This window comes from Phlebotomus argentipes, unplaced genomic scaffold, assembly GCF_947086385.1.
Source record: "Phlebotomus argentipes unplaced genomic scaffold, Phlebotomus argentipes genome assembly scaffold_18, whole genome shotgun sequence".
Taxonomy (NCBI): Eukaryota; Metazoa; Arthropoda; class Insecta; order Diptera; family Psychodidae; genus Phlebotomus; species Phlebotomus argentipes.
Genome location: NW_026776177.1, coordinates 13,722,804 through 13,746,935, shown reverse-complemented (window position 1 = coordinate 13,746,935; position 24,132 = coordinate 13,722,804). Strand labels below are relative to the sequence as shown.

At 46.9% G+C, this 24,132-nt stretch overlaps 6 protein-coding genes across 7 annotated transcripts; 3 read left to right on the top strand and 3 right to left on the bottom strand.

Moving 5' to 3' along the window:
* Nucleotides 1–167: 167 nt before the first annotated feature.
* Nucleotides 168–5,314, top strand: LOC132260250 (mitochondrial enolase superfamily member 1-like). Its single transcript, XM_059758247.1, has 4 exons — nucleotides 168–341; nucleotides 770–1,111; nucleotides 4,225–4,676; nucleotides 4,730–5,314. The coding sequence occupies exons 1-4, from the start codon at nucleotides 246–248 to the stop codon at nucleotides 5,184–5,186; spliced, it is 1,347 nt and encodes a 448-aa protein (XP_059614230.1). The 5' UTR covers nucleotides 168–245; the 3' UTR covers nucleotides 5,187–5,314.
* LOC132260249 (inner nuclear membrane protein Man1) lies at nucleotides 1,125–4,277 on the bottom strand. The gene is made up of 3 exons (XM_059758246.1): nucleotides 3,958–4,277; nucleotides 1,945–3,828; nucleotides 1,125–1,848 (listed from the first exon to the last, which is right to left on the bottom strand). The coding sequence occupies exons 2-3, from the start codon at nucleotides 3,808–3,810 to the stop codon at nucleotides 1,552–1,554; spliced, it is 2,163 nt and encodes a 720-aa protein (XP_059614229.1). The 5' UTR covers nucleotides 3,811–3,828; nucleotides 3,958–4,277; the 3' UTR covers nucleotides 1,125–1,551.
* Nucleotides 5,315–5,337: 23 nt separating the features above from the next.
* On the top strand, nucleotides 5,338–9,095 carry LOC132260247 (WD repeat and HMG-box DNA-binding protein 1). The gene is made up of 2 exons (XM_059758244.1): nucleotides 5,338–5,414; nucleotides 5,484–9,095. The coding sequence occupies exons 1-2, from the start codon at nucleotides 5,338–5,340 to the stop codon at nucleotides 8,125–8,127; spliced, it is 2,721 nt and encodes a 906-aa protein (XP_059614227.1). The 3' UTR covers nucleotides 8,128–9,095.
* Nucleotides 9,096–9,218: 123 nt separating this feature from the next.
* LOC132260251 (homer protein homolog 2) lies at nucleotides 9,219–12,930 on the bottom strand. Of its 2 annotated transcripts, none has more exons than XM_059758249.1 (7): nucleotides 12,543–12,930; nucleotides 10,918–11,270; nucleotides 10,734–10,861; nucleotides 10,295–10,528; nucleotides 9,986–10,234; nucleotides 9,776–9,907; nucleotides 9,219–9,690 (listed from the first exon to the last, which is right to left on the bottom strand). In XM_059758249.1, exons 1-6 carry the CDS (start codon nucleotides 12,566–12,568, stop codon nucleotides 9,800–9,802), a joined length of 1,098 nt encoding a protein of 365 aa, XP_059614232.1. In that variant the 5' UTR covers nucleotides 12,569–12,930; the 3' UTR covers nucleotides 9,219–9,690; nucleotides 9,776–9,799. The 2 variants fall into 2 exon arrangements, with proteins under 2 accessions (XP_059614232.1, XP_059614231.1); XM_059758248.1 differs by having other exon boundaries at nucleotides 9,980–10,234; nucleotides 12,543–12,891.
* A 15-nt stretch (nucleotides 12,931–12,945) lies between these two features.
* LOC132260248 (eukaryotic translation elongation factor 2) lies at nucleotides 12,946–17,014 on the top strand. Its single transcript, XM_059758245.1, has 5 exons — nucleotides 12,946–13,055; nucleotides 13,242–13,355; nucleotides 13,426–13,526; nucleotides 14,088–15,312; nucleotides 15,577–17,014. Exons 1-5 carry the CDS (start codon nucleotides 13,053–13,055, stop codon nucleotides 16,666–16,668), a joined length of 2,535 nt encoding a protein of 844 aa, XP_059614228.1. The 5' UTR covers nucleotides 12,946–13,052; the 3' UTR covers nucleotides 16,669–17,014.
* Nucleotides 16,836–20,924, bottom strand: LOC132260253 (adipokinetic hormone/corazonin-related peptide receptor variant I). Its single transcript, XM_059758250.1, has 5 exons — nucleotides 20,115–20,924; nucleotides 19,630–19,902; nucleotides 18,766–19,082; nucleotides 17,405–17,528; nucleotides 16,836–17,342 (listed from the first exon to the last, which is right to left on the bottom strand). Exons 1-5 carry the CDS (start codon nucleotides 20,267–20,269, stop codon nucleotides 17,138–17,140), a joined length of 1,074 nt encoding a protein of 357 aa, XP_059614233.1. The 5' UTR covers nucleotides 20,270–20,924; the 3' UTR covers nucleotides 16,836–17,137.
* Nucleotides 20,925–24,132: the final 3,208 nt, after the last annotated feature.

Sequence of the window (24,132 nt, the reverse complement as noted above, 5' to 3'; positions counted from 1 at the left end):
TCCACTTTTGAGATTAAATGTATAGAAAAAGAAAAATGTGAATATAAAACATGTTGTCTGTTTTGAGAACACTTTGGCCTTTTTCTTCGTGTTTGTGTGCTTTTAGAGAGTGCCAATAAAAAGTCTCTTCGGCTGCTGATAACGGGGAATCGCGTCGCCACAGCGCGATCACTTTCAGCTTGGGAATCTTCAGTGTGACAACACCTTTCAACACAGTGAGACTTGAATTTACAAAACCTCTCAGAATGGTGCCCACAGGAGAAGATCTCAGGATCGTGAGTGTCGATGTGAAAGATATTCGCTTTCCGACGTCTCTGGGAGCGCACGGATCGGATGCAATGGTGAGTTTATTGGGGAATGATCGATATTATGTGATATTATGCCAAGTCATAGTTATTATATGTGACATGGGCGTAGCATATTCAGCTGTTTTTACGCAGGTTTTGAGTTGCTTTTCCGCAACTTATAATTCTTCCAATTGATAACTTGTAGATGCAAAAATTTTGAAAATTTCATGAAGTTTATTATGCGATATTAAATATCATGAAAATTAATCATTTTCTTCCTATTATGTGAACATATATAAACTAAAAGAACTGATTTTGCTTGAAGTTCAATATGAAAAGTGAGATAAATCTTAGGGCTGAAAGGCCAATTTTGAAAGGAAGAAATTATTTGTTTCTTGCGCACGCCCATGATCGTAATCAGCTGTTTGATCATGCAGTTTCTAGCGCACATGAGCATTAGAGGAAAATTCCCATGATTTTAGCACACGGATCCCGACTATTCCTGCGTCTACGTGACTCTCACGACCGAACGCGGAGTTTCCGGCAATGGCCTGACTTTCACTCTAGGTCGCGGAACGGATGTCGTGAAGCTCAGTGTTCTGTCTATGAAGCACTTGCTGGAGGGCCGCAACGCCGGTGAGATCTTTGGCGATTTCTCCGCACTCTGGCGCTCTTTGACCAGTGAATCGCAACTGCGCTGGATCGGGCCCGAGAAAGGTGTGACACACCTCGCAGTGGCGTCACTAGTAAACGCCCTGTGGGACCTCTGGGCGAAGCTCGAGGGCGTTCCACTGTGGCGCCTCCTGACCACAATGGATCCAAAGGTGAGTTGACAAAAGAGCGCGCTTTTATCCGTTAAACATGTTATTGAAAAATTTATTTAAAAATTTCCGCCAAAACTTCTCGCAGCAACAGAGTTAAGAATTAATTCTCAAATAGTCCTCAATTAAACTTAATCTCTCTCTTTTGCTCTCATTCTCAAAAATCGAAATCTAAACACAAGAGACATTGACAAAAAAAAGTTGTAAGAAAGGGCAAAATGGGAAGATCATCACTCGTCTTTCTCTGCTATATGCACATGATTCCGCCTTCTCGTGATGATTTTGGCCCGCATGACCCGAAAACTGCTTTGTGGGTGGGAAAGAGAACGTCCTAGCCTGTCCTCGTAAATGCACGTCCACTCATATTTGTGAGGATCGAAGAGTTGTGATATGGATTGAAAGAAAATGATACCTAGGTTTTTGTGATCTGCCCTGATGTCGCTCTATTCCTCGTCGTCGTCGAACAGCGCATTGTCGGGTGGTTCCGTGAAGCACTGACTCATGGAGAGGTTCTTCGTGTTGGACGGCCGCAGTGACACCGGACCCGCGCTGGCTTTCGGGAAGCGGCTCAGATAGCGCTCCAGCCTCAGGAATTTGATGGACACCAGGCGATTGTCGAACCACCAACCATTGATCTCATCGTGCACGATTCCGGCATCTTTAGGCGTGGCGCAGCGCACGTAAACACAGCACGTCGACTTGTCCAGTTGTACATCGAAGATACGACACTTGGGACCAACCTGAAAAGCAACAACAATTCAAACACAATTAATAATGCGATCTCGAGGCATTTCGCCTTTCCTACTGTGGAAAATGAACGCATTGAAGAGACTCACCTTCTCCAGGATGGCATCCGTGATAATGGTCTTGAGATTAGGGTTGTTCGTCTCGTACTTCTCAAACATCTGCCTAATTTTTAGGCAAGCCGTCGGCGGATCCTTGATCTTGTTGCTCTTGTCGAAGGCCGGACTCTGCCACTTCTTCACTGCACTTCCGCCCGGCGGGGCGCTTCTGTGGTGTAGCAGTGACGGCGACACCGTGTCAATCCACCTCATCATGTGGCAATCCTCCCCATTTCGACTGCCCATCTCAAACTGGATTCTGCTCTCATTCTTCTTCAGATGCTCCATCGCTTCCATCCACATTGTGTCCATGTCTCGCCTCTGCGACGCCGGGATGATTTTGTCACGCAAATGATTCACTACCACCAATCCGCCATTCTCATTGCTGGCCTGCTCCATCAGTGCGCTCAGTATTTCATTGATCATCTTGTCCAGTTTCGCCTGTCGCTTGCGCTTCACGTTGATGACAAACTTCCAGAAGAGATTCGCACTGTACATGAGAAGCAGAGCTACCGCCAGCGCGCCAACGGTAAGGAAGAACTTCTGCATTTTGCTCCGCAACAGACAACTCAGCGGCAAGCGCGGATTGAGGATGCCGAAGCTGTTGCCCCGCTGTTCTCTGAGTTGCACCACTTCGTCAAATGTCAGCGCTTCACCATCACTACTCACGTGGTTCACGCGCCACTGTGGATTCCTCTCGATCAGGTACTCCATGTTGTGCAATCGCTCCAGCAGCTGCGAATGGCTCACGCCCGGATCCGTCTTGAACGCCAGCTGGATAACTTCTGAAGCCGTCATGGTGAACGATCGCTCGGGATCACGGCACTTGTGCGTCTCCACGCGTTGCTGCAATTCCGGCGCGATTGCCTTAAGCATCTCCAGTGCCGGCTCCACTCCGCCGCGCTCAATGCACGAATAGCCTGGTCTTCTCAGACTCACGCCATCGCACAGCTCCACAGACGCCACCTCGGCGCTCAGTGTGTTCACGAGATCCGGGCTGATGGTGAGATAGGCGAAGATGACGGAGAATATGAAGACGACGAACGCAGACACGAGAAGGCATGGCACGAGAGTCTGCTTGAAGCCGTACTGCTCATCCAAGCGACTCACAAGATTCGACACGGCAGTCTGTACGCTCTGGGGCTGTTGTGGCTGGCGCGGCGCCGCTGGCGTTTCCGGCGCGTGGTGGACAATGTTGTCGATTGTCGAGCTGGAGGAGTTCATCTCAAATCTGCTGCCGCTCCGTCTGGTGGCAGCTGCCTCCTTGCTCACCGTCTCCCCGCGCAACCGGAGGAGTCTCTTAGTGAACTCACTGAGATATGGCGACTCCTCGGCGGAATTGTGCCCATTCGACGGCGACGAGATGTTTGTCCCGACGAAGCGTGGCGTCGACCCGTCTAAGTACGGTCCATCAGTGCTGTCCGGGGTGTAGCGCTTCCGAAAACTGAAACCGGACAAGCGGCTGCTGGCATATGAATTGTGCTTGTAGTCTGGCGGCAAGTGGATGTCCGAATCCTCGTCTGTGTCGGGGGCCACGATGGGCGGCGGCACAAACACCGAATTGCGCGGCTGAATGGGCACCTTCACCGTGGGCAGGGCCGTGTGACGCTTCCTCGCTGCTGGCGGTGGCATCTTGGGGCGATTGTCCATGTCCGACTCCTCGCCACTCGAGTACCGTGTGACGTACGATGTGTCCCGGTGGAGCTTCTCCTGGTCCTGCTGCATGCGTGTCCGGAGGCGCGCCAAGAGCACCTTTCGCGTTGTCGCCGTCACGGGTTGATTGGGAAAGCCGTACTCCACCAGCAACTGACCAACTTCTGCATTGCTGAGGCGCTCAAGTTGAGTTCTCGACTTGTTCATCCTTCACTTGGTCACTTCCTGTGGCAGAAAAGGGGAAATTGTCCATGAAGAAAACAGCAACAAAACGTCAAAGAGCCCCCCAAACATAACCTAACTCTCCCTCTCCCCAATGATGCTATTTTTAGTTGTGCGTCATTCGGTACTAACCATTTGTTTTCACTCTATTCCTTTGATTTGGTCAACTCTCTTACACCCTCCGGAAAGCCTGTGGGTGTTCACGAACACGATATGGGAGCACCTTTTGGGTGAAAATTCAGAGAAAAGCCACAGAAAACAATATTTCTCCCAGCGAAAGAGACACACAATCCAACAACTGAAGTCAGCGCCACCGTTACTAATCCCCGAACTATTATAATTTTATCCAGGAAAAGGAGAAAAAGCCCGCAGAGATTGCAAAAATTTTCTTTTCCGCAGTTATTAGTCTCCACCATCGATTTCCGGTACATCACGGATGTGTTGACACCCGAGGAGGCTGTGGAGATGCTCGAGAACGCCCAAGAGGGGAAGGAGGAAAGAATCGCGGAGCTCCAGCAGAGAGGTTATCCCGCCTATACGACTCAAGTGGGATGGATGGGGTACAGCGATGGCAAAATCAGGGATTTGTGCAGGAAGTACCTTGATATGGGATTTCGGGCGTTCAAGATCAAAGTTGGGAAGGATATATCTAGCGATATAAAGCGATGTGAGTTGGTTCGGAGTGAGATTGGCTATGAAAACACCTTCATGATTGATGCCAATCAAATTTGGGATGTCCAGGAAGCTATTGACTGGGTGAAGCGTCTCTCCCAGTACAAACCGATGTTTATTGAGGAGCCTACATCTCCTGATGATGTTCTCGGCCACGCAGCAATCTCCAGAGCTCTCAGGTAAGAAATGTTGCTTTTTTCACATAAGAAAAGAAAGAATTTTTTTTTCGTAGGCCTTTTGGAATTGGCGTTGCTACAGGTGAGATGTGCTGCAATCGCGTCCTGTTCAAGCAATTTCTTCAAGCAGGAGGAATGCAATATTGCCAGATAGATTCTGCCAGAATCGGAGGAGTTAACGAGATTCTAAGTGTTTATCTCATGGCCAAGAAGTTCAACATTCCGGTGATTCCTCATGCTGGAGGCGTGGGACTCTGTGAGATGGTGCAGCATCTGCAAATGTGGGAGTTCACCTCTCTTACGAAATCTATGAAAATGATTGAATACGTTGATCAGCAGCATGATCAGTTTGTCAATCCCGCTTTCGTGGTCAACGCCAATTACTTGGCTCCACGCGAGCCGGGATATAGCACGGAATTGACACAGGAAGCTATTGAGAATTTTGAGTATCCTGTTGGGAAGGAATGGCAGAAAATGTTCAGTGAGGGAATATTTCAGGAAGTGAAATATTGAGCACATTACATATTATCCAAAATTCCTCCACCATTTATCCAAGGGGAAATTTTATGGAGGGAAAATTGACGCGTTCGCGGTTTGGAGGTTATATCGCAGTAAATAAAAAGAGTGTTTCCGGCTGAAAACCACAGTTTTTTCGTGGAAAATCATGAAATTCGAGAGATCTCTCACCAGATACGGCCACGGGAGTGGATACACTTCCGTCTGCTATGAGATGGGTACTGAGTAAGTTTGATTTCTTGACATAAAAGTACACAGGAAAGGCACTGATGAGTCTTCTTGATTCCTGAGCAGCACAATAATCTCTTCCGGCGGCGATGGAGATATCCACATCTGGAAGGGCGTGGAGGATGACGACCCAATGACTGGATGTGCCGGGGAATTTATATCTTGCCTGGCTTTTTATGACGATCACATTTTCGTGGGAACTGAATTGAATATCGTCCAGATTCTGACCAACAGAGATTTCGACCGAGATGGGACACAGTTCCGCTTTACGGCGCCGGCGACAGCCATGCGGGTGACGGACAAGTATGTGGCAGCGGGCTCGGAAGACACCACTATCAAGGTGACGATTAGGGAAGGTGCAGAGGAGGTGGAATTGACTGGACATTCGGGCCCAATTTTGGCGCTGGATGTGAGCCCTGAAGGTTTTCTGGCCTCCAGTTCAGGCGATGGTAGTCTGAAGATCTGGAAAATAGCTGATCAGAGTGTGGTGAAGACGATAGAGGGATTTCCGCTCGTGAAAACCGTTTCTCTGGCTGAGGGATTCGTCACGCCTTCCTTCTATCCAAAGTTCGGGAAGTACTTGGCTTATCCGAAGGACAAAGAGATCATAGTGCTGGAATCTACCAATTGGACGCTCAAGCACACGCTGAAGAATGATAAGATCTCAGGGAAGTTCTCAGTTTGCGCCTTTTCGCCCTGTGGAAAGTTTATCTGTGCCGGAAGCACGACAGGAGAGATCAGCGTGTGGGAATTCAACACTCTGCAGAGTCTCAGAGGTCCAACGAAGGGAGATGAGAGTGATATGATTACCTCAATTGACTGGTGCTCCAGTTCAGGGGATCAGATTGTCTTTGCCGACAAAGCTGGTCAAATTGCGTGTATCACGCTGAAAGACGAGGAGGGAAAGCGCTTGGCGGACGTAGCAGAGGACAGAGAAAACTTCCTCGAGATGGAGGCCTTCGGGGAGTCTGATTCGGAGTCGGAGGACAGCGAGGAAGAGGACAATGAGAATTGCATCTCTCTGAAGCGCATCAAAAAGGCTACAATGAGGCCTCTTGATGATGTGGAGGCTGAAGAAGTGAAGAGTGACATCGTCGAGCGGAAACCCGAGATCAATCTCTCTCAGCTACAGAAGGCTTTCCAGCCGGGAGCCACACCTGATCACTTGGAGCACAGATACATGGCGTGGAACAGCGTGGGGATCGTCAAGGCGCACAAGACGGATGTGGAAAACTCCATCGAAGTCGAGTTTCACGACGTGACTGTGCATCATGCGATTCACATGAATAACTTCCTGGGACACAGCCTGGCGGGAGTGAGTGAGCGCGTGCTGGCTCTCTCTGGCTGCTCTCCATGCAAAGTGGTGGGCATCGCTTTGGGCGCCGGAAGTCGCGAGTGGTCAGTGAGCTTGCCGAACTGTGAAGAAGCTCTGGCACTCACAGCGTCCAATAATCTCGTTGCTGTGGCCACAGATGAGCGACTGCTGAGGATCTTCACGACTCTTGGCACGCAGCGAGAAGTGATCTCAATACCAGGAAAGCCCGTGACATTGGCAAGTCATGGCAATCATCTCATGGTGGTTTATCACACAACTTCCACAGCTCTGGATGCCGATCAGCATCTCAGTGCAATTCTAATCAATGCCCTGGGTCTTCAGTTGCGCTCTCGCGACGTCAGACTGTCGATCTCGCCGAAGTCCCGTCTCACATGGTTGGGATTCACAGACGCAGGATCTCCAGCATCCTTCGACTCTGCCGGGATGCTAAGGATATTTAGCAAGAGCGCCAATCTCTGGTATCCAGTGTGTGATCTCAAGGAGCACACCAAAGGTGCTTCGGACACTTTCTACATTGTTGAGGTGTCCGAGGAGAAGCAACTGGTCAGAACGATTCTCTGCCGAGGACTTTCCTACCCACTGACAAGTCCACGTCCTGTAGTCATGGAGATCCCACTGCAAATGCCCTTGTGTGAGATTGAGGCAGAGAAATCCACATGGGAAGACGCTCTGGTGCGACAAGCTGCTTTTGCTGTGGAGAACCGCGAGAAATTGATGCGGGAGACTGCCATTAAGCTCTTCGCACTAGCCTGCCGGAATGAAATGGAAGCGAGAGCCAGTGATTTGATCGAGATGATAGGATGCCCACAATTGGTGCCTTTGGCGGCAAAGTATGCCAACAAACTAGGTAGAATCCACTTGGCTGAGAAACTGGGACAAATGCTGCCACAAATTCAAGAACTTGAGCGTGAACGTGAGAAGGAGAATCGCTCCTCTTCACCGGATATTGGGGAGACTCAGGACATTCTCAGCCTCCCGCAACCCTTGGTTGTGAGAACTCCCGATCCGAGTGTGGTTGTGGCGCCGAAACCCATGTTGAAGAGCTCTGTGAAGCGAAATCCTTTCCGAAAGGCTAACATGTCTTCCCCTCTGACGCCCAGTGCGGATCCTCTGAGTCACTTGACTGAGAAGATTGTCGGATTCACGCCAAAACCCAACATTCAGAGTCCTCAGTCTGACACTGCTCCGAAGACTTTCATGGCGTGGTTCACAGAAAATCACGATGAATTGGCGACAGAAATGCCCGAAGAACATACACCAGCCCAGTTGACATCCTTTGCGATGAAGAGGTACAAAGGCCTGATCCAGGGCGTGCCAGCAGCCAAAAGGAGACTCGAAGATGAAGACAAGACGACAGCAAAGAAAGTGTGTTAAATCACTGCAACTTTATTCCATTTTCGTCCACTTCAGCTTAACGCCTTTCGTTTCTCTGTCCTTTTTTCATTTCATTTTATATAATAAACATTTAAATTCAATAATATCTATTTTTTAAATAGATTATTTCACTAATCGATAGATGGGGAGCAAGAAATTTATACTAGATAAAGTGGAAGTGAGTTTCATCATTCTTTTCGCGAAAATTAATTGAGTAAAGAGGTTTTTACGCATCCTCGAACCCCTCTTAGCATGTGCCTCTCTTCATCATCTCTCTATCATTCATTTCATCTCTCTTATTTCGTCTCTATACGTTAAAATATGGCTCATGGTATAAAAAAAACATAAAACTATCATCTAGGGGAAGAAAATTATATGGAGACAAAATATAAAAAATAAAAAATATACATTATGGATTTCTCCCAATCACTTTGCGACAGTTCATCAAACGTAAACAGTGTCTTTGTACATAATATCATTTGTTAGTTACATACTTATTGGTTTTCATCACTTAGTATAGCTGTCTAATAGGGAGGAAATGACACAAAAGATTGTAGGTAAATAAAGGTAAAACATATACAAAAATAGATGTAATATCTATTAGTGGAGCTATTTTTCCAACGTCAAATCATTACATATATTAGATTCTATTTCAAAATAAATCCTCTCTTTAGGTCAAAATAATTAACTAGGTCAGTAAATCTAGTAAAAGCTATAATACTCAGGAATTCATTCGCAGCATCGCAATCCAATTGAGTTGATAGAGCATTTTTCCGTTTCTTTTTGATTGAAATTCAATGATTTTTTTTTCTTCATTTCTCTTTGACTAAACTCCCGCCCAAAAGAGTTCTGTTTTCTATTCTTAATTGCACACTACTTAAATTTAAATACTTATTGTTGATTAAGTACAAAACATTTTCCTTCTTACACCCTCAATTACTAATAAATAGTTCATTATATTCTTACAATTCAATCTTTATCTCCTTATCTGCTCAATTTCACTTTTAATTTACGAATATTGGTGTGTGTTTTTTTCCTCTTCATTTGCTCTGAAAATGTCCTCACATTGAAAACACATGGAATCTTTTCAATTTCTTTTTTTTACATCGAAAAAACATATTTATACCCAAGGAAATAGACAAAATCGCCATTTAGAGTCCATAAAAACCCATGAAATTCAATTAATTTCTTTTCCAATTACGAGTGCAATGAATTCTTCAGCAGCAATGGAAGTCCAGTTTTGGTTTTGTTCTTCGAAACCAGAATCGTGGCCGTGTTCTTAGTCTTTGGCTCGCCACCGGCGATCCTACGTGATTGATTGTTATTGTTGCTCTTGCTACACTCCACATTCTTATCAGCAACCGCCGAAGCGGCGGCCAGAAGGGACATGGTCTCCTTCTTCAGCTGATCATGCTTTAGCAGTAGCATCTTTTGGGCTTCCTCCAGACTCTTATGACCGTTACCATTGTTAATACTCCGCACAACTGCGTCAAAGTCCCAATTATTTGTTGTTGAGCTGTTATCAAAAACTCCCGTCGTCTGTTCTTCTGAGAGCTCCAAGGGCTGCAAAAGCAGAGGAATGATTAACATTTTTTTTAAATGTTTAAACAGGCTTGGCTGAGGAAATTTAGAAAAGTTTCAAACTTACCTCATTTGTCTGTTTTCGTGAATCTCAAGTAGATTTATTGCCCATCAGGATTTTGTCCATTTCCTTTTGTACTAGCGTTATCTCAGTGAGATGCTTCACGAATTGAGCATTAAGATGCATGAGTTGTTTCATCTGCAGAAAAAGATCAAACCATCATTTGCTGTTGCTATACAAACACACTCACACACATTGAAAATGCCTTACTTTTACCGATTGATCATTGTTCCTATCCTTGAGACTCATATTGGCGGCTCTGAGTTCAATCTCTTGCCCCTTCAGCTCGCTCTCCAGTGACTCAATCTTCCCCTTGAGCGAAATGATCTCCTTCCGCAAGTCGTCCGCCATGTCGCCAGCATCCTTGCAGCTCTCAATCTCCTGCAACCGCGTCTTCATCCTGATGTTTTCCTCCTTGTACGTGTGAAGCTGCCGCTTCCACTCATCGACATTCTGTGTGGATTCCTGCAAGGCAACCTCAGTCACCCTCATTCGCAATTCGTACAATGAATCGGCGTGACAAACCTGCAGAGCGCTGGTGAGACGCAAATTGTTGTTCTTTAGCGTGTTGAGCTCAAACTCCCACTTTTTCGCATTTGCCGAACTCTGCGCAAGGGCCGACTTTAGACGCTCATTCTCATACTTGAGATGCTGCTCAGACGATGACATCCCATCAACATTGCCCAGTTTCGAGTCATTGCCAACGCTGCCTAAAGACACCACATTCTTGTGCGATGGACTCTCAGGCTTGCCGATTTGCTGAAGAAGGTGCAAAGGAAAAATACAAGATAAATATATAGCAAAGCGTGTCAAATTTCCGAAAACAAATTCAGAGAGATAAAAAAAAGTGATGAAGTGGCGCAGAACCATCAACTCTTGTTATCACAGATGCAAAGAATGTGTTGCTTTGCGTTGAAATAAAGCCTAATTGCATGACGAATTGCTTCCTCTCTAAGTGACTGACCTGATTAGTAACCGCGGATGATGGTGGCTCCACGAGATCAGAGTTGTTCTCATTCTGCATGATTGACGATCGCGATGTGATCGGCGACGTGTTCGCCGAAGTCACTGGTGTGGCTCCTGTTGAGCTTCCTGCAAAGACCGAACGACGTTACAATTGTCACAGGCAAGAGTCTTGGTTTCCTCACCATTGGCATTCTTGGACATGGCATTCTTCGTGGCCTCCTTCACCTCCTTGAACTTCTCCACGAACTTGAGCAGCTCCGACTCGGACGAGAAGCCCAGTCCGTACACCGTGTTGGCCCTCACATCGCTCCACTGGCCGAACTTCTGCGACGTCTGCGTGAAGGACATGTTGGGCGTGATGGTTGAGTTGATCACCGCCTTGCTGCCCTCCACGCTAATGATCCTGTACAGATTCCGCGAGGAGTCGTAGAAGAAGCTCACAGACACAGCCTTCGTGCTGGCCGTGATCCACGTTCTCTTCGTCTTCGGGTCAATGTGAAACACATGAGCATTGCAGGTGAAGATCGGCTGCTCCCTGGAAACAGATAGAAGCACACACCATGCGGCATATCAACAGGAAGTTCCACACGCAGCACGTCATTTATCTATTACGCGACAGGATGGCATATTTGAGATATATTCCGCACCCGCAAAAGCCACATGGCACAATAATAAAAATACGAGAGAGGAAAAATTGGAGCATCAATTGAGAATGTTACGAAAATATCTCACACGAGATCGAACCATTTTCATCTCACTCTCGCTCTCAGGCACACAATTATTTAACAATTTCATTAAAGAGACAATTCAATTCAGCGCGAGTGTCGACCCATTGTGTCTCAACGTGCGCCTCTTTTCTCTCCCACATTTCTCGCTGCGCCTCCAAAAATTGCCACCACCAGAGCTGACAAAGGACACTGCTAAGTGCCATAGATTGGAGATAAAATTTTGTGCGAATCGCCGCAATTCCTGTTAAGTGCATTCAAATATCCATTTATCTTTCCAACTTGAAAAGGGAGATTTTTACGACTTCATCATAAATATTGCAAATCACTCTTTAATCTATATTTCTCTATCTGCCCTCCAAATCTGTTGGCATTCGCATTGAAACGATGCAATAAATCGATTGAAATCGGGTGCAAATATTAAATCTATCAATCTGAAGGTCTCCAAAACACCCTGCTCAGCGCAGAGCAGCAGACTTTTCCTCAAGCCAGGCAATCAATTTCCCCGTCTCTCGCTTCAAGAGCTCCACATTAGACGAGTGGGCGATAATTGTTGAGCCGCGCTAATTAACATACCACAGATGATTGGCTCAAAAAGGCACTTATTATCGGAATTTGGGAGTGATTTATCGGGCTTCAGAACTATTCTGGGCTTCCGGACACTCTCGCGAGTGGCTCATGATGTGAATTCCTCGGGATTTTCGTTAGATTTCCGTGGCAACTCATTGAAATTCTTACCGGGGGAGTCAGTGGGTGGGCGGAGGCGGGGTGGGTGACCCAGTGGAGGCCGAAAATGTGGGCTTCCCACCCATCCTCCCACCTGCTCGTGAATTCTCGCGGAAAAGTCAATGTTACACCCTTGAGGTGCACCCTCTGGTCCTCAATTCCACTATCAGATGCTTTTCCAACGCGAAGCATCGCCAATAGGTGCATGGGGCGCCCCCGAAGTGTGCCAAGTGAGCCCCAAGAGGCGATTTTTTGGGTGGAGTTCCAGCGACAGACACTTTTCAGTGTACATGCAGAAATTGAGGTGGTTTTTCACTGGGAAGCAATCGCGATGGGAAGGAAGTTTTGGTATTTACCCGATGTTCTCTTTGCCCGACGTCATTTTGTGCACTTTCCGCCAACTTTTGTTTACTCACTGCTGGAGAAATTTCACTTTTTCCCCGACACTCGCACACACAGCTCCGCACCAAACTTGATTTATTGTGCCTCTGAGGCCTTTGACATGTTGCTCAGTTTAGGTGGGCGCCACTGAGCAACATGTCACAGAAATTCACCACTTTTTCGCCATCAGGTGGGTCGGAAAACTAAGGAAAAATCACATGATTCACAGAAGAATGACTCTTTTATGCTGTATTCTGCGTCCCTCTGCAAGGACATAAGCGGAAAAGTAGAAAAAGCGAAGAAATATGGAGATTATTATTTTTCTACATCTTGTGGCGCGCGCGTAGAAAATGAATTCGCCGCGACAGCGCCACTTCCTGTTGACGTCAAGTGGCAGCTGTCATCCATCGTTCTTTTCCCAAGTCTTCGCCATTGTGTGAGATACTGTTTCGTGCTGAAGACGTGAAAATCTCCAATCATCCAAGATGGTAAGTAATATTCGCGTTGGCAAATATGCAGAAAACATCCACTGATATTCACTGCAGTGAATCCATGTGTGATATTGGAGCCAAGTGCTGTATAAATGAGTGAAAATCACCTCGATTGATCACCATGGATGTTGGCTGATGTTGTCAGTGTGGAGGCACACTTTTCACCTTTTCCTCTGCTTTCAGGTGAACTTTACCGTAGACGAAATTCGTGCGATGATGGACAAGAAGCGGAATATCCGCAACATGTCTGTCATTGCCCACGTAGATCATGGAAAATCGACGCTCACGGACTCTCTGGTGAGTAACTTTCCGGACATTCACCGGCTTCCTGGGCCGCTTGAGCTGATTATGCGATTTTGTCCTGCAGGTGAGCAAAGCTGGTATCATTGCTGGCGCCAAGGCGGGTGAGACGCGCTTCACGGACACCAGGAAGGACGAACAGGAGCGCTGCATCACCATCAAGTCCACGTAAGTGCGAGAGAGAGAGCTAGATGGCGATGAGCGGCAGTGGGAAAAGTGCCAGCGTCACGTCTATAGCCTTTGTCGCGATGAGAGACGTTCCACGCAGTCACCAACACACTCTCACGGGGTCGGAAGATTTGATATTATTGTGAAATTGCGGCTGAGAAAGAGATAGACTGAAGCCAATGCAGTGCACTTTTCCTGCCACGTGAATAGTGACAAGCCCTGGTTGCGTGCTGATGAGGAGCCATCCAAGGATTCGTGTTTATTCTCGTGGAATTTCAAGAAGATGACTCGTGGAAGAAGTGAAGTGCACGCCGAAATTTAATGAAGAATTTAGGTCAATTTCTTTTATCGATTTTGTGTCATTGGCGCATCCTTGTAGGCGATTCCTGGAAATGTCCTTGGGTTTTTGCAATGCGCAGCAACTTTCATTATAATATCCTTGACTTTTCCCTTCGATGAGGCTGTGAACAAATAGAACTTCCATTTATCCTGATCCTTTGCCGTCTTTGAAGTCATTCTTCTTTAAGCAATGCATTTCAACACTGGCTATTTCCCTTTCAGGGCCATTTCGATGTACTTCGAGCTGGAGGATAAGGATTTGGTGTTCATCACGAATGCCGATCAGCGCGAGAAGGAGCTAAAGGGTTTCCTCATCAATCTGATCGATTCTCCTGGACACGTGGACTTCTCGTCTGAGGTGACGGCCGCTCTGCGTGTCACGGACGGCGCTCTGGTCGTGGTGGACTGCGTATCTGGTGTGTGTGTGCAAACGGAAACTGTGCTGCGTCAGGCGATCGCTGAGCGCATCAAGCCAGTGCTGTTCATGAACAAGATGGACCGTGCGCTGCTGGAGCTGCAGCTGGGCGCTGAGGAGCTGTACCAGACCTTCCAGCGTATTGTGGAGAATGTGAACGTGATCATTGCCACGTACAGCGACGACAGTGGCCCAATGGGTGAAGTGCGTGTGGATCCGAGCAAGGGTTCCGTGGGCTTTGGCTCTGGACTGCACGGTTGGGCGTTCACGCTCAAGCAATTCGCCGAGATGTACGCTGACAAGTTCAAGATTGACGTGGTGAAGCTGATGAACCGTCTGTGGGGTGAGAACTTCTTCAATCCCAAGACAAAGAAGTGGGCCAAGCAGAAGGAGGATGACAACAAACGTTCGTTCTGCATGTACATCCTGGATCCCATCTACAAGGTGTTCGATGCGATCATGAACTACAAGAAGGAGGAGATTGAGGCTCTTCTGCCCAAGATCGGTGTCACCATTAAGCATGATGACAAGGACAAGGATGGCAAGCAGCTGCTCAAGATCGTGATGCGCTCTTGGCTGCCGGCCGGCGAGGCTCTGCTTCAGATGATTGCCATTCATCTGCCGTCGCCCGTAGTGGCGCAGAAGTACCGTATGGAGATGCTGTACGAGGGTCCCCAGGACGACGAGGCGGCTATCGCAGTGAAGAATTGCGATCCCGAGGGACCGCTGATGATGTACGTGAGCAAAATGGTGCCGACATCGGACAAGGGTCGCTTCTACGCTTTCGGTCGTGTGTTCTCCGGCAAGGTGGCCACTGGCCTCAAGGCTCGCATCATGGGGCCCAACTACATTCCCGGCAAGAAGGAGGATCTGTACGAGAAGGCCATTCAGCGCACCATTCTCATGATGGGACGCTACGTGGAAGCGATCGAGGATGTGCCCTGCGGTAATATTTGCGGTCTCGTTGGTGTGGATCAGTTCCTGGTCAAGACTGGAACAATCACCACATTCAAGGATGCCCACAACATGAAGGTAAATGTCTTCTGTATGCAATTTGTTTATTGAATTGAAATCGGAATCAATATTTAGTGAATATCGTAACATTTCGTAGAGTTTTTTCGCAATACTCTTCTACGATTTCGATCAAATTTAGAATGATGATAAAAACACAGACCTGTTCTGAAATCAATCTTTCATGTTAGATTACCATTTTGTCTGATTCATCATTAATTTCACGCTATTTGTTCATGTGTGACTTCTGTAATTCATACCTTTTCTTATCTGCCCATTCTGTAGGTGATGAAGTTCAGTGTGTCGCCTGTGGTGCGTGTCGCCGTGGAGCCCAAGAATCCGGCTGATTTGCCCAAACTTGTGGAGGGTCTGAAGCGTCTGTCCAAGTCTGATCCCATGGTGCAGTGCATCATTGAGGAGTCTGGAGAGCATATTATTGCCGGCGCCGGTGAGCTGCATCTTGAGATTTGCCTGAAGGACTTGGAGGAGGATCACGCTTGCATCCCACTCAAGAAGAGCGATCCAGTTGTCTCATACCGCGAGACTGTGTCTGAGGAGTCAGACCAGATGTGTCTGTCGAAGTCGCCGAACAAGCACAACCGTCTGTTCATGAAGGCGTGCCCAATGCCCGATGGCTTGGCTGAGGACATTGACAAGGGTGATGTGAACAGCAGGGATGACTTCAAGGTGCGCGCGAGATATCTGGCTGAGAAGTACGACTATGATGTGTCCGAGGCCAGGAAGATTTGGTGCTTCGGTCCCGACGGCACGGGCCCCAACATCATCTTGGATTGCACGAAGGGTGTGCAGTATCTGAATGAGATCAAGGACAGCGTCGTGGCGGGCTTCCAGTGGGCCACGAAGGAGGGCGTCCTGGCGGAGGAGAACATGCGCGCTGTGCGCTTCAACATCTACGACGTGACACTCCACGCTGACGCTATTCACCGTGGCGGCGGCCAGATCATCCCCACGACGCGACGTGTGCTGTACGCCTCGATCATCACGGCTCAGCCGCGTCTCATGGAGCCTGTCTATCTCTGTGAGATTCAGTGCCCGGAAGTGGCGGTGGGTGGCATCTATGGTGTGCTGAACAGGAGACGTGGGCATGTGTTTGAGGAGAGCCAAGTGGCGGGAACTCCCATGTTCGTCGTCAAGGCCTACTTGCCTGTCAATGAGTCCTTCGGCTTCACAGCCGATCTGAGATCCAACACTGGCGGACAGGCGTTCCCGCAGTGCGTGTTCGATCACTGGCAGGTGCTGCCTGGTGATCCGAGCGAGCCCAGCAGCAAGCCCTACACCATTGTCCAGGACACGAGGAAGCGCAAGGGACTCAAGGAGGGTCTCCCAGATTTGTCACAATATCTGGACAAATTGTAAACTGCGCGCATGCATTCATTCTTCAGAAAAAACACCAACAGTTCCGCCGCCTCGATGATGGAAAAACAAACACTCAATCTTTCTTTTTTTTGTTAATTTTAATTGCTATATCGCGAGTGCGAGAAATGTAAGATGGGGAAAATGCGAGAGGAATGGAGATTGTTTGAGAGAGTTGTTCCAATTTATCAATTTTTCTGTGTAATTTTCCGATCAAATCCTTTCGTGTAGGTGTTTTTGAGGAGAGAAAGAATAACCAACTCTAGAGACATTGACAATGTGGTGAGGAGGACAGCAAGTGAGAAGAAGGAGAATAAGAGAAATAAAGGAGGGCCACAAGAAGAGAAAAGTCTTTCCTTGGCAAGTGAACAACACATTTATTTCAGCGGCTCGCGGGGAAGCCTTCAGAATCTCACTGGCGGCATGCAAGAAAGGAGGGATGTTAGTCTGATGCTTGAGCAAGTGCGCGGCGTCATGATATACTTTTCCGGGTGCTTCCCTCGGAGCGCTTGGACAGCGAGCTCAGCTGGTTGACGATAACGCGATCGCGCTTGCGACGGATGTTATAGATGCCATACACGATGGGATTCATGCAGGAATTGGTGCAGGCAAACAAGTAGAGTAGCTTCTGTAGGCGCTGATCCACATTCTGGGCATTGTTGCGATCCATGAAGTACCTGCAATTGCAGAACAGAAAATCAGGGAAAATCGCGAGGGAGACATTATTCAGCGGACTTGCCAGAAGCACATGATATGATACGGAGTCCAGCACACCACGAACACTATGACGATGGTGATGGTCATCCGGAGGGTGCGTCGCTTCGCTCTGCCTAGAACTGTGCTGCTGGAGCGGCGAAAAGTGACTGAAAAGAGGCATTTTTTGGCAAACATGTTAAGATTGTCTCTTAAGATAAAAGAATTCCTTTATGCTTTCAAATTCACTTCTGAAGCCATTCGTTGAAATTGCTTAATTTTATCAATCAAATCTACTTTGAATGATAATATAAAAAAAATGCAAGTTGCTTTTGAAAGATTGAAAATCTCATCTAAAGTTTAGTCAAGCAAGACATCTTTCAGTAGAGCATTTGGGCTTCTGTTTCACACATTTTCACATGCTAATAAACCACATACAAATCATCTTTCATTTGTCCTTTATTATCCTAATAAATATCTCCCTTTGATCTCCCTTACAATTTACACAACATCACTGAGAATTGCCCCGAATGGGAGAAAACAGTCATAACTTCATCTCAATTAAAATCAAATTAACATGCGATGCGCGGTGGTAAAAATAAATTTGAGGTATTTCAGAAGGCGACGAAAGACGCCCAGAAAAAAAGCACACTTAATATTCATAAAATTTATAATAAAAGGTAAACAAAAAGGCGAGATAAATCAATCGCAAGATCGGCAAATCAAGATGACTTGCCGAAGGAGAACCAGAGGCGAGTTTCAGTTTCTCCGCGTCGCGTGGGCGTCCATCAAAACTCGTGGCAGAAACGATTACGCGTGACTTATGCATAACAAATTCTGGTGATGTCGCTGAAAAGCGAGATTAATTTATCGCTCAATTTGCGGGATTAGCCCGCGGGATGACGAGGAAGCGGCCGATCGAGTGTTGTGCCCATTGAAGGAGTCTCAATCACGAGGAACAGATTGATTTTGCCCGTTTCGGGCGGGAAACTCACATGCAAATTCAATGGTAATTCAAATGGTGGGTGTTCTTCGGAGAGATCTCAATGCGAACTAAAAGGCAACAACATCTGAGCCTCTGCAGAAAAGCGAGGCAAGTTTCATTTTATGAATACGAGTCAGAGACTCAAATCTCAATTATTTCGCCATTATTCTAATCTCTTTCTCTGTTAATTGAATATCTTCAACTGCGATTTAAATGCTTAAATTGCGAATAATTTTATATTGCTATATTAAATTATGTACATATAGTCGATCTATAAACATGCAGTTTAGAGATTTCAGAGAGTTCTAGTGGCAATTTTTTTTTTCAATTGCGCAAATCTCTCATGTTTATCTGCTAAATTTTGTGGCATTGCCTTTTTCGACCGAACACTGGGATAAGACAATGAATAAAATTTTACTCACCGGCGATGGTGCTCTTGGTTTTCCGGTAGATCTCCAGGTAGATGGAGGCGTAGCAGAAGATGATGATGACTAGAGGCAGGCCGTACATGAACATGACGGTGGAGACGCTGTAGAGCACCTCGAGCGTCTGGCTGTTGCCGAAGGAGTGGTACGTGACGCACTGGTGATACCACGTCACGTTGGGGTGCACCTCCACGTGGAAGATGTAGGCCTGCGGGGCGCTGCACACCACGGACATCACCCACGCCGTGAGCAGCATCACGCGCCCGCGACGATCAATGCCCGAGAAGTTGAGCGGCCGCAGGATCGCGTAGTATCTGGCGAAAGAGGCGATGCATCTTTTACTGTCCCATAAAAAATCTAATTCTGGCGCCCTTCGCCCGAAGGCACCGAATGCAATCTGATTGATGTCTTCTGGCACCTCGCTTTGGAGGATGCCGTGTAGTTTAGGAGGCCACAAGTGCGTGCCACTCTGTCCATTAATATTTCAGGCAGTTTCAATTCAACCAATAAATCTCTTGGATGAGACATCGTGATTTAATTAAGAGACTCTTATAATGAATTTGATATTCTGAATAATATTTCTGGCATTCCCAAAACATGTTCCAGTCGAAAATGGGAGAATTAATTACATCAATTTTGACCTTTTCAGCGGAAATTGAGAAACCTTCCAGTGGGTGGTCGGTTTTCGTATCACAGAGACGAGTAAGAACGTTCTCAGATTAAGTACGAAATCCTTTGAATACAATTGATCTAAAGGATTTTCCCTACTTGTTGCATCCTCCAAATCTTTGCAACATTTTCTACCTTATTGCACTATTTCTAGTTAACCTCATTTTAAGTCTTTCTGCAGTATAGACTCACCTATCCAGTGAGATGCACACCAGGACAAAGCCAGAGAGATAGAGTCCGAAAGTGCGGAAGAAGGACATGACGCGACAGAGCAAATCTCCGCCATACCACTGGACTGTGTACGCCCAAGCGATCTCCAGAGGCATGAGCAGGAACGTGACCAGCAGATCGGCGATGGCCAGGTGCATCAGCATGGCGTCGATGCGTGAGGAGGCCTTGAGGCGCTTCCGGATGAGCAGCACCAGAACCGTCACGTTACCAATGGTGGACGCCACCATGAGGAAGCTGTAAAGAGGGGGCACTTCAGTGGGTGGCCGACGCTCTAATCAGCCATGCTGGGTGATTTATGGGTCACTTTTTTGCTGGCCGTTCGGCAAACAAGCCTCTCTTGGCGATAAAGACATGTTTGTGTAACTGGCGAATTCGCCAGAGGCGGGGTATCTCTGGGAATATTCCGTCCTGGCCAGCGCGGTGAGGGACACACTCAAGGTTCTCACCTGTAGCCAAAGATGGACAGGATGTGTCCATCATTGAAGCGCATATCGATCGGAAGGGCGTCCGCATTGGAGAGCGTATTGTTGTTCGCCTCGGACCACTCAATCAGATTCCTGTGGTCCTGCACTCCTATCTTGGCGAGTCCTGTGGTGGGCATTCTGGAGGGCTCTTTCACTTTTCAACAAAAATATCCTTTTCACACTTCACTCTTATCACTGCACAAGTCTGAGATTCATCGCATATTAAGGAACAACAGCGTCGCCATTGTCAGCGTTTCAAGGAATGCGAGGAAGCGCGAGCGCGCAAAATGCCTTGTGGGTGAACAGACAGAGAAAACGACTGATTTTCATGGGAGAATTAGAGACACTGCATCCCACAATTCACATAAAATAGTCTCGGACTTTTTAAGGGTCAGCAGGTTATCGAGAAATTGTTGAGATTCACAAGCAAACTCACACACAAAACAGTCACTCTCCGGCGAAGTGAAGAAAAAAAGAGCCGTCCGCTGTATCCAGCTGAGAGATCCTCGACCAACTAAGGACTGCTCCTTTAAGCGCTCTCCTTTTGTCCAGGAGTCACCCTCTTTCCAACCGAGTCAAGTTCATTCCCACCCCGACTGGCAAAACAATGATGCGATATATGTTTCAATTTTCTCTTTGGGCATTTTTCCATGGATTGCGCATCATTTTCCATCTGGGGGGAGGAGCAGATGCGAGACAATCCGTCCGGTGGTTATGTTTTTCTGTCTCTCGGGAAAACAGGGTGCAACCCGAGGAGGGCAGTGATATCCAGTGACTCGGCACGGGGAAGTTAGTTTAAACAGCCGAAGGTTAAATGGACATGAAAATAGACTTTCTGAGAAACAAATAAACAACACTGATAAATCTCATGCATTGAGAAAGGTGAAGAGATTAAATTCAGGCATTTCTGTTGTGAAGTTCTCTGTTACAAAGGGACTTAAGCTCTGCATTCCTGTTATCCGTTTGGGAAGGAGTCACCCTGTCAGTCTAACCCACACACGGCGCTCTTATCGTAATCACACTATCGCCACAGTCATTATAATCCGCCCCATGAGGAAATATTGTGCGACTGAAGGCGAAAATCTTCATGCACACACAAAGCGAAAGGCACACGCATAATATCCCAAGAGAGTCAACAAAGCCAGAGAGTCGCGGCTCAATTGCTAGGATGCTGAGCTTCCTGTTTGTCCTGACTAATTGGCCCAGCGGAGCGTCAAAGGGCAAAGACATTCACAGGACTCAAGTAGATGGAAGTAATCACATCTCGAGAGTGTTTTCGTGACATTATCGCCACTCTGTTGTGGTGTTTAATTGCTCAAGTCCAAAGATTACACCATGATTCGCCCCAAGCACGCCAAAATGTGTGGAAAATCCGTGCGATTCCCTATCAATGAAGCATTCCATTCCACTCACACTCACAGTCGCACTGACAATTTCCAGCGTGAAATTGTATGTAGAAAATTTTTACAGATGAGAAAAACGCCCAACTCAGCGGAAAACGTGCCCAGAGAAATACACACTAAATACTAAATCATTTTGTTGTGTCTATTGCAATTGCAATTTATCTCAATATAATATCGCACAACCCGAAAAAAGCTACACAGCGACTTAATTGAAATCCAGCAGTGGGGTGGAAGGGGCAGTGAATGATTGTCGATCGTGATGACAAAAAATTGCTTTATGACCTTGTTATATTCCATCTTCTTCGCCTTGGCGCGCGCAATAGAAAATTGAGAAGGAAGAGTGATGTTTATTGATTTCAACGCACATTTCTCAAGTTCAAGTTCTAACGATGTCCAGCCATTTTTTTCACGCGCGGCGTCATATTCTTTATGAGGTGTTTTTCACCCCTAGATGGCCGAGACACAACACACAATAAAGATCATGTCGCCCGATATCATCAACTCCCCTCGTCGTCACGAGATCCGCTAAATTGTGGGACCGCGGAAAAGGGGCTGCTAACTTCTTTTCAACCTCATTCTCTGAGTAGCTTCTCAATAAATCCATTTCTCATCCAAATTCTAAGGTTTTTCCTGCCCAATAATGACTTCCTGCTCGTTAAAATTGGGACAAATTTGAAGAATACTGGAAAATATAGTAGACAAAAAAATGTGTAACACCAAAAATTAATATCAAATCAAGTTTCAAAACTGATTGCTAAAGAATATTCCAAGCATTTCGCCACCCCCAGGACAACAAGGGGTGCTAAGGCGTGGAAAGCACCCCGTGAAAATGTCGCATGTGCCTTTCTTCACGCGCCAAAATACCCAACCCGACGAAATAATTGACATTGAGCGATGGCCACATTGTTCTTGCATGGAAAACCACCAGCAGCTTCTTGGGCAATGCCGGCGCGTGCTCTCGTAACTCGTAACAGAGTTGGCAACTTGTTGATATACGCGAGTGATTAATGGAATTTGCTGCAACAATTCGAATCAGATACGATGACTTGTTGACTTCCTCAGCGACACTCAGATCCAATTATAGAGAGGAAGTGTAATTGGGTGCCTGGATACGGTTTGAATGTCTTGCTTCACATTCCTGGCTAACAGATCAACAGTGGACAAAAAGTGCTCATTAGAATTGAGATGGAGTGGCTGCAATTGTCCAAAACCACCTCCATATATCTCGAGTGGGTAAATTGGATCAAATGGGAGGATTTGTTGCTTAGCCAACAATAACAGGCGTGAAGAATCACTCCACAAAGACAGCATATTTCTCATTGTGGACAATAATTTGTACAAGAGTCGAGAGACATTTCCCACCTTCTCGTTATCACTTCAACTTTATTATCCATCCCACTCTCGAAACTGAGTCTCTCTCTTCCACATTTTCTTGTTCAACTTAATTGCCATCGACTCGCGAATGGAAGACGAGGCGCCTTCCAGACATGGACCATCGTCAGACCGAGAGTGATGCAAATCGCAGACGTGAATCTCGATGCAGGGCAAAATGGCCCAAAAAAGTCTCACGTTCGTCAACGTGGTGGTAAATTTCACTTGAGGGAGCAAAAACAGCGTAAATGATGAAGATTTATTGATTTCTCAAGTTGAGAATACTTCCCGAGCAATCCTTTAAACGCCTTTTGATGGATATCTTCAAGACCTTTAGCTGCTGAAGGCAGTTAAAGCGCCAAGAAGGAGGGCTTCTGCCTCGATTACGCATCGCACTTTTATTGCTGGGAAGTGCGAGAAGCTTTCGCGATAAACTCAATTGCACCTCCTTCGGCACACATTAAGCGACTAGAGAAATTCTCTTGAACCCGTGTGAATAATTACTCAGTCGCGGCTGAGATGTAGACAAATGGGATTTGCATTGGGCGATCCAGACGTCCCGAGTGCAATTTCGCCTTGATTGAATTTATGACTAGGGCATTTTCTCATCTGAAAGTCGCCCTGCCACCAAGAAGATGGCTTCGCGGTGACAAGACAGAGGCTGAGTACCTCATTTTCACCACTGTGCACCCAATGGCGCATCTGGGGCGTCTCTGGCCTGTCCTCCAGGGCTGATTTGGCCACTTTTTCCACCAGATGTTTGCCCCAGTGCGCCGGTGAGGTGCAAAAATGGCCATTAGCCATGGCAAAAGAGAGTCAACAAGAAGTGATTGTGTGGGTAAATTGCACAAAGCTCCACACGAGAAAATAAATAATGAAAGAGTTAAATGAGGTGTGTGTTCAATCCACTATCCCTCCATCCATGTGCCTCGCCGGAGACTTTCCCACACGTGATCCTCCACTTCTTGCATCTCCCACAAGAACTGAGACGAGAAAGAGAGAGAGAGAGAGAGAGAGACGAGAGCACCGGAGAGAATCTAGGAGAGTGGCAATAAAATCAATTCACTCTCGTACGACTTTTCTTGCTCTCTGTCTCTGTTAATTGTCGATCACAGCACCAGGCCTAAGACTAGAGTTGCTCTCTTGATCGGATTGTTGACTCGACAATGAGTGGATGAGTCAATTTTGAAGTGATTCTCTGAGCATTCTTAAGAATCCTCTCGACT